General features: G+C 36.6%; 1 protein-coding gene across 4 annotated transcripts in view; it reads left to right on the forward strand.

The window, feature by feature from the left end:
• The window catches only part of LOC136037995 (UDP-N-acetylglucosamine transporter-like), a 446,903-nt gene that overhangs the window by 411,234 nt on the left and 19,483 nt on the right, over positions 1 to 16,186 (forward strand). For 3 of the 4 annotated variants that reach the window (XM_065720901.1, XM_065720902.1, XM_065720904.1), the window contains 3 exons: positions 6,163 to 6,380; positions 8,894 to 8,999; positions 15,459 to 15,604. In XM_065720901.1, coding sequence (XP_065576973.1) covers positions 6,163 to 6,380; positions 8,894 to 8,999; positions 15,459 to 15,604 — 470 coding nt within the window. Of the gene's footprint in view, positions 1 to 4,297; positions 4,379 to 6,162; positions 6,381 to 8,893; positions 9,000 to 15,458; positions 15,605 to 16,186 lie in introns of those variants that run through there. The other variant, XM_065720903.1, reaches the window with a different exon arrangement.

The raw sequence follows: 16,186 nt of genomic DNA on the forward strand, positions 1-16,186 counted from the left end.
AGAAACATCAACATTTATTCAAAATAAGACTACAAATAAAAACATCAAGATATTCCCAGGAAGGCCAAGGACATAAAACTATTTTGGGTATTGTTCAATTGTATAAACTTTTGTTATGATGCTAATTCTTTGAATTTATTGATGAATTTTGCAAACCCAAAATTTGGTCAATAATAGGTAGATTACTCCGGTTTGGGTGATCTGATATTACAAATCATAAATTATCTTACATGTCAGCTATGTTATATCATCTTCGTTGGAGCTTACAAAAGTTACTAGATCAGACAAGATTTTCATTTCTAAAAAATGGCTATCACAAGTCCTGGTGGGCCAAATTTGCGCTTTAGCGTCAGAAAGCACACACAAATTAATACACAAATATAACTCAGAAAAAGTTATCAAAATATTAAAAGGGTTGCTAAAAATGCCAGGAACAATTGAAACTCACAGAATTAAAACAGAATAAACTAAATGAAAAACAAGATAAGATAAATTTTATTTTAAAAATTTATACAAAACTCTTTCAGCACCTTCTAAGAAAGCCCCACAGGGTTTGTGAGCAGCAGGTGGCAGTCTTCTACTCTACATAGTACTACATACAAACATATAAACTACATACATATACATACAAACATACTACTCTTTTGCAAGGAAAAATCTCTTAACTGCAACCTTGAATTACAAAAGAAGCTATAACCCTATTTCTGAATGGGTGTACCAGATTTGATGCCCCTGGTGTATCATGGCTAGGCTATGGAGATCACTATTAATATAGAAAAATTTTTCGAAAGAACAGGGAAGAATATTATTGATAAATTTATGTGTGAAAATACTAACTTTGTAATCTCTTGTTTTTGAAATATCAAAAAGTTGATTCTTAGTGTAAAGTTCATTAATATTAAGAGTAAACAAAAGAGTGACAGAAGTTTAACAGCTTTATGTTGGATTTTTTGGATTTGTCTATAACAAGACACAAAATTGCTAGCCCATACAGAACAACCATAACAAATGTAGGGGGTAAAAAATAGCAAAATAAAGCAATCAAAGAATTTTCTGCAAGGACAGATTTAGTCTTGTGACTAAAACCTTACAAAACACAATTATTTAAAAGTAAAAAGAAAGCTAAAAATTTGCAAAATAATCATTAAATCATTGTAAGGAAAAAATGGGGGGGGGGTTACTTATTCAGCATATTCACTATGTACAGGACAAAAGTTCGTCTATATCTTTCAATGGTTTTATTGGGGCAAGAAGAGGAATCTTTGCTGAACCAGAACTAGCAAGGCGAGGTCAAAGGGGGGAAAACCGACTAGGGAAAAGAGAATTTTTCCAGGGGTTGTGGAGGTCATTGTTGGCAAAACGTAAGGAAATTTTTGCTGTTGGCAAAAACGCAAGGAATTTTTTCTCCTCTCCTTGAGTGCAACAGATTGGCTCTTTGAAGAAGGGAAATTTAAGGGACTTTACCATCATTGAAAAAGTTCTTAGGCACTTTTGACTGCCTCTATTCTTTATGGCAATTGATTGGAGATACCAGGATGTCAAACAGGATAGGTGCACTCAAGGAATAGGTGTACAAAGGAAAAGAAGATTCTCAAAGAATGTGATTTAGAACATATATATTTTTTAAGGAGTTTAGGAAGGGAAAATGTGGTGTTTGCGCATTTTAAAATATTAATATGATAATTCAAGTTTGAGTTGCTTGAGACAGTCACGCCCAGTAATTCATAATACCAACTGATATATCAGGGGGATTGGGGAAGCAAAAAGAAGGGGAGTCTTAAGGAAATTAATTGTTAAAATGGTTGACTTTAAAGGGTTAATCGTCATATTATTAGTAACGGCTTCATCTGATATTGGTTCCAGGATATCCATAGTTCCAACTGACCAACTTACATAGTACCAACTGACATATCAGGGGGATTGGGACAGCAAAAGAAAATGGTTGACTTTAAAGGGTTAATCGTCATAGTATTAGTAACGGCTTCATCTGATATTGGTTCCAGGATATCCATAGTTCCAACTGACCAACTTACATAGTACCAACTGACATATCAGGGGATTGGGGAAGCAAAAGAAGATGGTTGACTTTAAAGGTTTAATCGTCATATTATTAGTAACGGTTTCATCTGATATTGGTTCCAGGATATCTGTAGTTCCAACTGACCAACTGACATATCAGGGTTATTGGGGAAGCAAAAGAAAATGGTTGACTTTTAAGGGTTAATTGTCATATTGTTAGTAACAGCTTCATCTGATATTGTTTCCAGGATATCCATTGGGCTACTATACGCATTTTTTAAACACGTTTCTAAGACAGTTAGCTCATCAATAAGTTTCTATCTATCCAATAGATTGACACTAATTTATCACTGTGAGAAATAAAATTAGGTCTAAGAGGGTTCCTGGGGCACAGCATTATAAATTGGGAGGATATCAGAATGTATATTAAGGTTTTAGACAACTTTTTTTCTATTAGAAAGGAAAGATGGAATTATTCTGATAGAAAAGGGGTCAACTTGAAATTTATTGAATAGTTTCTCTACCAGTTTATTGTGGTTAAATAAATCAAAAGCTTTCTGTAAACTCGCACCTCTATAATGCTGAGCTAGTTATTGTGTTTTAAAAGTGTATTGCTTGTTTTGTCCATAAGGTGAACATGATAGTGGCTGACAAATGTAGATTGTTTTAAAAAATAACTATCAAGCAAAAAGCTGTGTTCTAATTTAAAGCATTGAAACTAGAAGAAGAGGCTGCAATCGCGCTTTACCACTGAAAAGAGCAGGTCCAAATTTTCTCAGAAATGGATATAAACTGCTTGTTTAATTTTATTCTAGTTTGTAAGGCTTTTAAAGATTATCTTTCTTTCCATTAACATTAGATAAAGTAGACAGAACACAATTATGTCTAACCATGTGGGATTCAACTATTGTCTTTTCTATTGAAAATTGAGTTGCTGCATAGGAAAATGCATGCTTTTAAATAAGATTTATCATGCACAAAAGTACCTGAAAGCCCACTTCACATACCACAGCTCTGGAAGCACAAACTTCATTGCCTTGTAAACAAGAGTTAAACCAATATTTTTTTTTCCTGAAGTCCATTTTGACAGTTAAGTTTTTAAACAAATACGCTCTGGTATCAGGTATTTATCTTTTCCCTGCTCCCCTCACTGCAACACCCATACTAATGCTTTGATCCATTAAAAATAAAAAAAATTCTGAGGCAGTCGTCATTTTATAAAAATGAGGTAAGCTTTAGATTGGTATAGCCAGAGTCGCATCCTTCTTAATTTCTTGCATTTCAGTTGTAATTTGACCAAAAAAGGCCACAGGGATTCGTTTTTTGGCAAATTCGTGCGCGATATTCTTCTATGATAGGCGTTTAACAACATAAATAAGCAACAATAACCGTTAGTCTTTCTTTGTTTTTCTTTTCCAACAATTTATTATAGATTTCAATTTTGAGATTATTTTTCAGTGTTATTTTCTCTCAAGATTGCAAATTTCCTGAGCAATTGGATTGATAAAGTTGACAGCAAATCTATAACCCTGTCGTGTGATTGCTGTGTGTGCGCGTGTGTGAGTGAGGGGGGGGGGCAAAATCATCAGATTATTGCAATGCTTTGCTACTCGCTTGGAAGATACGAAAATGCTTTGTCGTTTTAAGTTACCTATCTCTTAACTAGAAATTCTTTCATGGGCTGTCGGTTTGATGCATGCTGTAATTGAACGAAATGCAAAAAAAAACATCATAGTTTTTGCTTCAAGTCAATAGTACACAATATTCCAAGTAGCCGGGTCGCGATCCTTTCCGTTTTGAGATTGTTGTCCTTTGGTACTCGCCTTCCAGGACCGGAAACTTGTGAAGGAACCTACCTTTGTGAGATTTGAGACCCACCAGAAGGTTCCATGGAGCAAACTTTGTTACGATATTCTGTTATGGGCCTAGAAAGGCTCCTATAACGTCCAACATCGTCCGAGCTAAAGAAAAATCCAGAGGCTTCTCTAAGGAGATACCAACGATTAGAAATGCTTACACTTCCGAGATTATCATTTCCGAAGTGAAAAAGAAGGATTTAATTGCATATTTGCAGAAAGAAATTAATATCCTGTCTGGATTGGTCTAAATACAGAAAATCGGAGAATTCAACATTCACAAGCCACTACTCAAATGATTAAAGAAGAGGAAAGTAAATTAAACCACTCGAAGGCTGAATATTCAATCACATGCTGAGGAGATGCAAACTTTGACGCTGATGGAGAGCAGTTTAGCATTTTTGTTATGATTCAGTTCCAATATAGTATCTGAGATATGTGGTTCTGCCTTTTCAACTTTTCTAATCAGTGTGTGGTAAAGCAACAAGAGAGAACCACTAAAAGTAAGTGGAATATAGGAAATTAATAAATGCACACGTTGAAAGATTGAACCTTTACCCATGGGTCCAATCCTTAGAGGAGGGAGGAGGTGAAAACATGAAAAGGTATGATATTAGGCCACAATTATTCAATAAAGACTTAACAAAGAGAATCTTTTGGTATTTTTGCAATACAATCGTAGACTGGCTGGCGAGCTTTATGACAAACAGGCAAGTATAGCAAAGGTTTGGGGTATCACAATAATCCAAAATAAATCCCAGTTAGTGTAAAAAATATTACCAAATTCAGTTCAAGATTTCAATGTTTGAAGGATGCGCGAACGAAGGTGTGCAAAGTTTTGAGGGGGATGAAGGTATTTCCAGGAATGGAATGACTTCAGAAATAAATATCAAAAAGAAGCAAAGTAAACAAAACCATATAAAAACGATAAAAAAGATTGTACATACACAAGCAAAATAAAGGACCTATATAATTTCAAGTTCCTTATTATTACTAGATGTGATAACAACGCTATCAAGAATTTGGCACACTTTTCCTGGCTGGGAGCTGGGCTCCCCGTTGATATAACCGGAAATCTCCGGTGGGAATATACGACGCGAACTAAGCAGTAGACGGTTCTAATGGGACTGGCATCTGCGAGAAATGCACCTTGTATAAAACTGTTCATCGTGATGAGTAATCAAGTTACGTTTTCTGAGTGATACTGGGTTTGATGTGGATTTGGACTAAGGATATCCCTACAAAGGATCAGGAGCTTGCACCAACATCCTTCTCCTTCTCCCCCACGGGCTTATTACAACAATTTTAACCTTGACGCATATGTGATCTCTTATACCCCCACTCTATGGTTAAGATTCTGTTCCTGGATAATCAAATACTTCTACCCCTGATGAACGAATTTTATTAGAGAATATTATGATTGGAGTTGACTTTACCCAAACTGCATATCACAGAATCTGGTTTCCAGGAGAAAAAAAAATTCATTAATCAAAATTGATTTTTCTGCTCTTAACATTTGTTAAACCTCAAGTCTCCTAACATCTACTAAAATTAATCTTGTAAAAGTAAAGACATTGCTTTCCTGAAAATGTCAATTAAAAAAAATTATAAAAAGTATCTTCTCTGCAAACATCAATGGAGATGAGTCAATTGTCAGTCCAAGACGCGAAAACTGCAGAAAAACTGCTAAACACAAAAAGTAACCTATTAACCGATCGTTGATGATTACATTAGGTTATAAGTGCATTAATATTAGGATATAACAATGTCCTATCTTTGAAAGTGTGGTTGGGTTAGCATATAAGTTATTCTATGCTAAATTTGCTGAAGATATTTGTTCATAACCTAATATTTTAATCTGTATGGCTGAAGAGCCAAAAGTTGGTTCCCACAGTTCATTTTCTCCTCCAACTATCCTCCTCTGTCCAAACTTTGCACTGATAGACAAGTACCACTTCTGACACATGATCAATAAGGAAGTATTTAGGGAATAGTTCTAATGATTAAGTTTTAATTGTTGAAAATTATTAAAGTCATATTATTTGTGCAAATTTGATTTTTTCATAGTCTTCTAATTGGCTGATGCCAGTTGGGGCATTTTGAAAACTTTCAAGAGCGCTTGGGCATAGCTCTTAAATAAGGGATGATCTTAGGCTATCCAGTACACAATGTCATCGTGCTACATCCCCTGCAACCAAGTCAAGACTGTGCAGACTGTTGATAATGTGGCTTGGTTATGCTTGGCAACCTTGTCAATGGGTCATTAATGATGCCTTTCCTTTTCTAGCCGTTGTGATGTCTGAATTAGTGAAACTGTTTACATGTCTGCTAATAGTATTTAAAGAAGAAGATTCTAGTTTAGGAAAAGTGAAAATTGCAATTCATGAGCAAATTATTAGGCAGCCAATGGACACGTTGAAAGTGTGTATCCCCTCATTGATATACGTTGTTCAGAATAACCTGCTTTATTTAGCTGCTTCCAACTTAGATGCTGCCACATATCAGGTTTGATTTTTTTTATATTTGTTTTTATTCATTTTGTATTGTCATTTATTCATTAAGGCTCTAATAAACCAATCAAAGGCCTTTAAAATTATAATTATTAGTTTTTCTTTTACTATTAATGGAAATGATCTAAATCAGCTTTGTCTGAATTCTTTGGACATAATACGGTGCAAGTTTATCATGGATTGTGTACCAAATTTAGTAGCGTCAATCGAAGGGGGGGGGATTTTTATTTCTGCCTCCTTTTTTTGGTTCCCGGATAGTTTTCGAAAAAATGTTTCTTTTTTTGGGTGGGGGGGGGGAGATATTTTTTGTATTGAAACTGCTTCTTTTTGTATTTTACTGAAAAAATGCCCCTTCTTAATTTTTTCTGGATTGTTCCCTCTGACTAAAACACTCTTTTCCTATCATTTGGCCAAGAACCAGTGAGCCGCAAGCGAAACCAAATATCATAGGAGACTATCCTGAAAGAATACCAATGGGCTTTCAATCCAAATTTCACTTCGGCAACAGAAAGATTAACTGAAAAACTGCAAGCATTACTTTCATTGCTTGCAGTTTTCGGTATATATATATATTTTTTGGACCATGAAATATTAGGTATTGCTTTGGATTATTGTGATTGTTTTTTTTGTTTTTTTTTCAGATCCTTGCATTATTTCATTATTTTTTATCCAATATTAATACTGGCATGAAGCGAATAAACATTCTACAAGTGTGATGTCACCAACATTCACTCATACCGCAGTTTGGCTGTTAAATGATTACAATGAGGAGCAAAATAAAGCTTGTTTTTGGCTTTTAAATATAAAGTGTGGCCCAGGAGAAATAACTTTTAGGATTTTGAGGAAAAGTTGTCAGTTTAAAATGAATTGAATTGTGTACTTTGCCTGTTTGACAAGCTACCCTTTTGAAGTAGGGAACAAAAAATGACTTGAAAAGCTCAAACAAATCTTCAGAAAACTTAGTGTTGTTTTGGACGTAGTTTCACTTAATGTTTCAATCTACCGGAATCATTGTTTCTTTCAATTTTCATGGCACTTGCCAGTCGGTCATACCTCAATTTTCATGATCTCCCTGAAACAACTGAATCTGAGAAATGACTGTTATCAAGTGAATTTCTGCAGGTCCCTGACACGCCTACCAATTTTCATCGTCCTAGTACGTCCAGAAGCACCGAACTCGCCAAAGTACTGAAATCCCCCAACTCTCCCAGAGATAGCAGATCCGGTCCAATTATGTCAATCACGTATCTAGGACTTGTGCTTATTCTTCCCACCAAGCTTCATCCCGATCTCTCCTGATCGGGATGAAACCCATCTTGCGAATGGGTGATCGGATCGTAATGAAACTTGATATATAGAAAGCTCTCATGTCTCAGATGCTCCATTTTCAATTCGGATTGGATCCAGGGACATTGGGGGGTTGGGGGGGACATTAATATTAGAAATATTTAGAAGGACCTCGTGTTTCGGAGCTCTTATTTTAAATCCCGACCGGATCTGGTGACAGTGGGGGGCTGAAGGGGAAACCGGAAATCTTGGAAAACGCTTAGAGTGAAGAGATCGAGATGAAGCTTGATGAGAAGAATAAGCACAAGTCCAACATACGTGATTGACATAACCGGACCGGATCCGATCTTATTGGGGGAGTTGGAGGGATTTCTAGTGCTTTGGCGAGTTCGGGGTTTCTTGACGTTCTAGGACGATGAAAATTGGCAGGTGTGTCAGGGATCTGCACAAATTGACTTAAGAACAGTCGTTTGCCCGATTCGACCATCTGGGGGCTGTAGGGGGAGAAAATCGTGAAAACTGAGGTATATTTATCTTATGAATGGGTCATCGGATGCTAATGAACCTGATATATAGAAAGATCTCGTGTATTAGATGCCCCATTTTAAATTCGGATCGGACGACTATCACATTAGCTGTTTAAAAATGTTTTGTTTTTCCGTTAATGTAAACCTCCTCCCTCACTTCAAAATGTAGAGTACAAAACCCATCTACGAACTCGACCCTACTCCTGAACAAAGAACAGCAAAACCGATAACTCTAGTACCGATTCTAATTTTAGGTTCCGACCTCGTCACAAGTGCCATATGAGCTCTTGAAATCTTTTACATCGAGGGATATGCTTTGTGAGATTTCATGAATAAATTTATATTTTTTTTCCTTAAAAAAAAGTTGCCACAAATAACAAAAAAAAAGTTCCCAAGTAAATCCCAATATAGCTAAAAGAAGTCACTATTTCTTCTTTCCTTGTTCGACTTATATCTCTGTGCTTTAGACGAACCCCCTCACCGTTGAAAAATTAAAGATTTTATAATGTAGTATATTGTGAAAACAGAAAATGAATATCTGTAATTCGTAAAAAGTTCTCCCTGACTGTCTTGAAAGCCTTCTCTTTAAATACTTTGTTGATCTTATAATTTTTCTGCATTTGTATGTTTTATGCTTTTCCCATGGCTCACTTAAACATTCTAGTCAAGTTTTAAACCGTATTTTCTGTTTTAGGTTACATATCAGTTGAAAATCTTGACAGCAGCTTTGTTCACTGTGACAATTTTACGAAGAAAATTAATTAGTACGCAATGGCTTTCGCTCGTTGTTCTTGTTACGGGCAAGTGTTTTTGTTCTTTAAATTGAATATTCGTACTAATTGCCTAGGGTTGTGGTAGACTGGTATTCAGACTTGTAGTTTCCTTTAGTCTTTGCCAGGGGAGGGGGACATGGCTCCTATGCTTCAATTTTCGTTTTTAGGGCGACCTGTTCATTAAATTCAGCTAGTAAATATATCAGGGAAAATTTTAAAGAAGACGAAAGATTACCATGTTTGTGTTTCCATTGAATTTTGCTCGTAAAAGCGTGTAATTTGGTGGGAAATTATAGTAGAATGTGGCATAGTTCCGACAGTTTAAGAACAGAATAATCAACCCTTGAGGGGTCTTTGTATGGATCTGTTACTATTTTTTGTCATTTCAGTAAGCTTTTTGAACGTACTATTTACACTGAAATTTTCTAAGTATCTGATACTTTTTCTGTTATAATGCTTCTTAGATTCTGATATTCATTTTTTTTTCTTGAACAGGTTTTTGCGCGAGACACTATTATAAAGGTACAACGACGAGTGAGCAGGGGTGAGGTCTTATCTCCTACCCTTTTTAAGATTTGTGTTTTTAACGTTTTGGCTCAGATTCCGACCAAATGCTTGTCTGCTTTTGCTGATGTTTCTTACATTGCATGCGCAGACTGTTTGCTTACGATTAGCCGTTCTAAAATGAGTCTCTTCCAAATAGTTTCTGTCGGTTCTGCTGCATTTATTATATTGGGATTGTGATTAAAAATTCGACTTTCTTTCCTATAACTTTGCTACTGTCTTAGCTTCTTGTAAATTGTATTCGATGGCTTGGTTTCTCAATTTTATCTGTGCAAGAAAATTTTTATTGGTAAAAAGTAAAAAATACAAAATGGCAATTTGCCAATAAGCCTAATGGATTCTGCGACCAGAAGAAAGACACTTTATTAAATCCTCAAATTAATATTGAAAAAATCTTCTCCCTGTTAAAAAAAAGAATAATAAGTCATACCCATCAGAACACTGTCTTTCTCAGAAACTATCAAAAAGTCGGCTTATTAGCCTCTTGAGTAATTCGTCTCACTCAACTGCTGTGTTCCTAGCCGCTGGGAATGATTCAGTATCTCATAACTGAAGAGTTGTCTCTATTATCCTATTTTTGTCTATATTATCTTAGTGTTAATTTTTCTTCGAACATATAACAAGTAAGTGTTGGGTGGTAGGTACATAGAACTAAGCATCAATTCCTGATAATCATAGTGATATCGCGTTTGTGCTCACGTTGAGGGAGTCTTAAAGTGTCATAAGGCACGGTGTCATAAATGCCCCTTCAATATTTGTAAGATAAGCCATATCCCATATAGGCCAGATACGTAAGTAGGGGGTGGGGTGGTATTGGGGCCAACCCCCACCTCCCGAAGTGCTAAATTTATCTTATAAGATAAGATATTTATTTTAAAAAATATTATCACAAGCTCACGAAGGACCGAATTTGGACTTTGAAGTCGAGAGATCATATGGTTGCACTAAAACTGGCAAAAATGCAAAAAACAACAACGAAAAAGAAAAATCATAATGCACAAACATTTATGAGTCAATAATTAAACTGTAAAATAAAAAGGAAGAGGGGACAAAATTAAATGAAAAAACACAAAACAGAGAACGAAATATAAAATATATAAAAATTTCAAGGGGAACTAAAAAAGAGGGGGGGACAAGCAAATAAGTGCAAGAACCTGGGGAACACCATCAGCTAATAAAAAAGGAGAGAAACTAATGGGATATTTTATTCATTTTTTCCGTGATGAGGGGTACAAAAGTGTTTTCATATATGGAAGTAACGGAGCGAACGGGGGACAAAATAGGGAAGGACCCAGAAACAGCTCGAGGCGGTCGTAATCTGGATGGGGAGGGATATTTGGGGAAAATGCTTTCCGTCCGAGGGTTTGTTATTGCATTTTTTTTTTTTTTTTTGCAAAACGGAGGCACAACGAAACTCTCCTTTACTCGAGGGTTTCCAAACAAGCTTTTTTGGAACATGATACCTTGCCTTCTTTGTTAATTATTCGCTAGTCTCTTTTTTGGATTGATTCAATTGTTTTCCGATTCTTCGCGAGAGATACCAGGGTGCCAAACAGGACAAGCATATTCAAGATGCGGCTGGACAAAGGACTTGTAAATCCTTAAGGAGTGGGGAGGGAGACGCTAAATATATTTTGGAGCTTAAGGAGGGTAATAGACACAATAGCTCTATGGATAATGTCTTTAAAATGGATATCCCACTTTAAATTTGAAGAAATTGTGACGCCAAGTAGTTTAAATGAGGACAACGAAATTTCAGGAGGATAAAATTAAGAAAACAGGGCAAGGATTTGAGAAAACAAATCGGCATAATCATGGAATTAGAGGGGCTTACTATCATGTCTCATGTCCAAGGCCTCATTTCCAATTTTATAGAAAATACTCATAGGGTCGCCTATTAAATCTCTAAAACAAGTTTCAACAACGTTAATCAACAGCTTTTCATCGGTCAGGAAATTCCTTCGTGAGGCTGTTTATCATGACTAAAAAAGGAGGGAGCCTAAGAGAGTACCTCGGCGTATGCCATTATGGACAGGAAGGGGATTTGAATAATGGCTTTGGTATTTGACAACCTGCGATCTATTTGTTAAGAAGGAGGCAACCAATTTCATCAGTAAAGGATCAAAATTTAACTCGCTGACAAGTTTCTTAATCAAAATACTGCGGTTAACAAGGTCAAATGCTTCTTGAAGGTCAATGGAAATTAAACTTAGCCAGGAAATAGGCTTTTTGAGGATTTTCCCGGTGTGGTCAATAAGAGAAGCGAGGTAGTCGGAAGTAGAAGTAGATTTTAGGCTCCCAAATCGCCTCAAGTCAGTAAGAGGTAGGATTTTTTCCTTTGGCCAACCTGCAAGGAATCCTTCACAAAGTTTTGAGAAAATAGGAGTAAGAGTAATTGGACGAACGCCTTCAAAACCAGGCTTTCTGTTTAAGGGGTTTTGAAACCCTGTTTCCAAATTATTTGAATTCGCCCAGACTCGGTAATCTCGTCAAATAGGAAATACACGGGCTTAAAAAAAGTCACTGAAGGTACTAATAAGAGTAAACGGGGTATCCAAAGGACAAACACTTGTTTTTCTTAGTGTTTCAATTCTTCTATCTATCTCAGACGGGGAAATAGTGGGAAAAGAAGGGGAAAGGGCTCCTGTTGGTAATTGGTCGGACATTGCTGGAAAGTTCTGGACAATGGAAGCGAGGAATTTCTTTAGATTATTGGCTGTAACATCAGGGGACTCAGGTAAATTGAAGTTAAGTTGCTCAAGCCTCCTGCCACACGGCTTTTAACCTCGGGATACCAATTTTCTGATTTATTTGTGAACAATTCTTCGACCTTATTTTTGCAGTACGATCATGCCAATTTACAAATTTCTCTTTTAATTGATTTTCTTAGTTTATTGGCTTCGTCCGGTTTATCATTTTTGAAAAGCTTCAATTTGGTTCTAATTGGCGTTTTTATAGTGTGATTAATAAAGGCACTGTCGCACCTTTTAGATCTTTTTTCTGGGAAACAAATTTGATATTTATCAATTAGCTTTTTGTGGAACATAGCCATTTTCTCATCAAGATTTCTTATAATATAAATATCAGACCAATTTTCAGTATTCAGCCACAAAAGAAAGAAGACCAGAACTTTGAAGGGGGCGATAAGTGCCATAAGCTATTGAGAAAGAATGCTTAAAATTTGGTGAGAGGATAAAAGAATCGAAAGATGATAACTCCCACCTAATGGGGGCTAAGTAGAGGAAGGGTTGTAAAAATAATACATATTAGTTAAAATAACACCAAGAGAGGTATTTCCCCGAGTCGTTGGTATTTTAACAATTTACTTTTTAAGATCGCTGGGATCACCAACTAAAAAATTGCTAGCATCAGGGTACTTAAGAAATAACAAAATCAGCACTTGTCCGCAATTGCTATATGAATTTATGTTTCTAATCAATATTTTGATTTGGAGAGTAATATAAAACAGCTATTGCAATAAAATTAAATGGATGAGGGAGTACGTTTGGTCTAATACTTAGCCAGAGGATTTTATTTTACTTCGGATAAACTATGGACTCGAATATTCTTTGAGTAAAGGCTACTCTTAGTAAAGAACAAACACCGCCACCTTTTCCTCCTCCGAGTGGGTGGTCTATAGGACAGAGTTTTATAAACTCTGAATAATTTGTCAGGCGTGGGGACTCTGGGTCATGTGACTGTACTTCAGTAATAGGTATAATATCTATTAGGTTCAATTCTGAAAGCACTCCGAGTTCGGCAAGCTTTTCAAAATTAAGACAAAAATAAAGTTTAGGAAAAACAAACCGATTGGGGAATCTCGATAGGGAGATTTGACGAGTTTGATAATTTCCTGGGTGGGTTTTAATTCAATATTTTGATGCTTTGGAGAAGATGGGTATGGGAAGGATTTGCCTTGGGGATTTGGGAGTGGGGTGACGTGCAAGGATATAGACTAAGCATGATGAGGAAGTACGACTTGTTTCCAGTTGACGGGAAGTGAGAACAATTAGGATTTATTACAAGACAATTATTAAATGCAAAACGTCTCAGACCTGAGTCACGTTGACAGGGTAGGCACGAGGGATAAAACAAATGGTCTGAAGGTGGGTTTTTTTTGGAGATAGGGTAAGAAGGAGTCGAATTGGGAGGATTTTTGATAGAGAGGAAAGGGGGAAATGGGAAGGCAAGAAAGTGCTGGGAAAGGGAAGTGGGGTGAGAACTTTCTGGGAGGAGGGAGGTTGGATTTACTTTGGCAAATGGCGGTTGGAAGCCTGAACCATTCAACAACATCTTGGGCACACGGAGTGGATAGGATATGCAAGGGGGTTTGTGACTGGGAGGGATATGAATAAGAGAGATTATGGGAGGGTTTGGGTGCTGTAATGTCAGTGATGTTGATTTGACTGGCCGTGAGTAGATTTCTGGGTTTTAGTGTTGTTTTGGGGAGAGGATACCTGAGGTATTTTGCTTTGTATCAGATAGGGAGATAGGTAATGAAGGGAGAAATGGGATCCGTAATGCTGCCTAAAAAAAGGGGCTTTCCAGCGTTGAATCTTTGACTGGTAACAGCTGGGACTGCCCAAGTTTGTGCAGTTGAATTTTGTTTGCAGATTGATTTTTTTGAAAAAAGGAAGAAGAGGACATAAATCTTTAGCTTATCACACCCGAAACAACGCCCACTTGATGCTAACTTACATAAAGAAACACGGTAAAAATTACACTTTGCTTTAGTACACTTGCCAGTGAGGTAAAAACGAAATAAGTGAAATAACGAGCACTTCCTTCGGTTGCACTTGTTATATAAAAATGGGAACAAACTCTTGGACTAGCTTCATTTCGAATTTGGGATTATGGGTAATAGATCCATGATTATAGGGGCACTTTGGATCTAATTTGTAATCTCCTTGCTTAAAAACTTGCATTTTTTTAACACTATTATCAGAAATACTTTTCTCCTGCAGCTTGCTTGGATCTCGATCATGTCCCAGATCACATTTATCTCCTAATTTGCAAAAACCTGCCAAAATTATATTAGCACATTTGCGAATATTGGCGGGGAAGTCATGATTATTAGGCAGATTCACTAACGTACTTTAAAAACAAATTTGTGCATCTGTGATTGAGTTCTCAAGGTCAGGATTATAATTAGGTTGAATAGAGGTGAGACTGAGGCCAAGTACTATTTCTAAACTTCGATTTAAGTCACTTATATCGAATCTCGAATCGTGGCTAAACTTGATGAACTTAATTCTCTGCTTCCTTCATTGATATTCATTGAGCTTGAGGACAATTCACTTTTTTGAGAATCTAAACTATTATTTACCTCGTTTGGGACGGAAATATTTATAGTTGACTTCTTGGATCACTTTTATAAGTTGACAAAAATCTGTTATAAGCATTAACACATCCGTTAACGTTTCTTTTAAAGTCAATATTTTCGTAAAATCTGGTTGTAAGAAGGGGGCCGCCGTGGCGCTGTCTTTTTGAACAGATTTATCCATACTGAATTCAGTGGTTTGGCATGATACGCGCGTTGAGCCTTCGGGAAGAACTTCAAGAACTTGGCGCTTGGATAGGGCGAAGGAAATTGTAGGACCCTTCTTATTCAAAATATAAAATTAGTTTGTTTTTAGTGTTTCGGCCCCTCCGTCCAAATTTTTTTAGCGTACGTGCCCGCACCATGCTTTCATCTTTTGCCTAAAAAAATCGATTGTTCTGTGTGGCTCTGAATATAAAGGGGTATTTATTGAATTTTGTTTCTTATTAGACAGTTGATGTTTGAAATTATTATAGAAAGCTGTATGAACTGTTAATAATACCTGGGGAAGTTTGGAGTAGATTAGGGTTTCATCTTTCAGAAAGTTGAGAATCACTTGCATGGGCAACACTCAAGTGTACCTATTAATATTTTTATTTTAGGTGTGGCATTAGTTCAGCTTGCTGATCAACCTACCAAGCCAGGTGAAGCTAATGCGAATCAAAGTAAAGTCATTGGATTCTCTGCTGCTATTGCAGCCTGCTTTTTATCAGGATTTGCTGGAATTTATTTTGAGAAAATATTGAAGGTACCTAAATCTAACCTTGATTTTTTGTGATAATCCATTGACTTTTTTTTTTTGCAAACTGCTCAGATAATGAAGACTGGCTCAGGTACTTTAGAGGGACATTCGGATCAATCTTTGAGGGCTCCCTAAGGTCCACATATCTTTTCTATCCATGTCCTATGAGTTTCATGCAGTTTTTGGCACTTTCGTGCAAAGGTTGGAGAAGGAAAACAAGTGTCAGAAGTCATCCTTTTCGTCCCCATAACTTTCAAGCTGATTGGTGGAAAAAAGCCTGGAGAGATTACGGCCGTATCCCCCCCCCAACCACACATATTTAAGATGCAAACGTTATTCTAGTTCGAGTAAGGTGACATTTGCCTACCTTTCATAGGCAGCGCAATAGTGCTGCCTAAGTAAAGAGCGATGTGGGCACAATGTATTATTTTTTTTTCTTTAAGAACAGGACACTTCGTATCGAAGGATTTGTCATAGAAACTTCGAAAAGGGCTCATTTGATTGGAAATTCGAATGACTTGTGCCCTTTTTAATAGTTGAAAATGATTCGAGGGCAACTAATACCCCTCCAGGTCCACCATTTCTCCC

The sequence above is a fragment of the Artemia franciscana genome, chromosome 17 (genome assembly GCF_032884065.1).
Source record: "Artemia franciscana chromosome 17, ASM3288406v1, whole genome shotgun sequence".
In the NCBI taxonomy this organism is placed as follows: Eukaryota; Metazoa; Arthropoda; class Branchiopoda; order Anostraca; family Artemiidae; genus Artemia; species Artemia franciscana.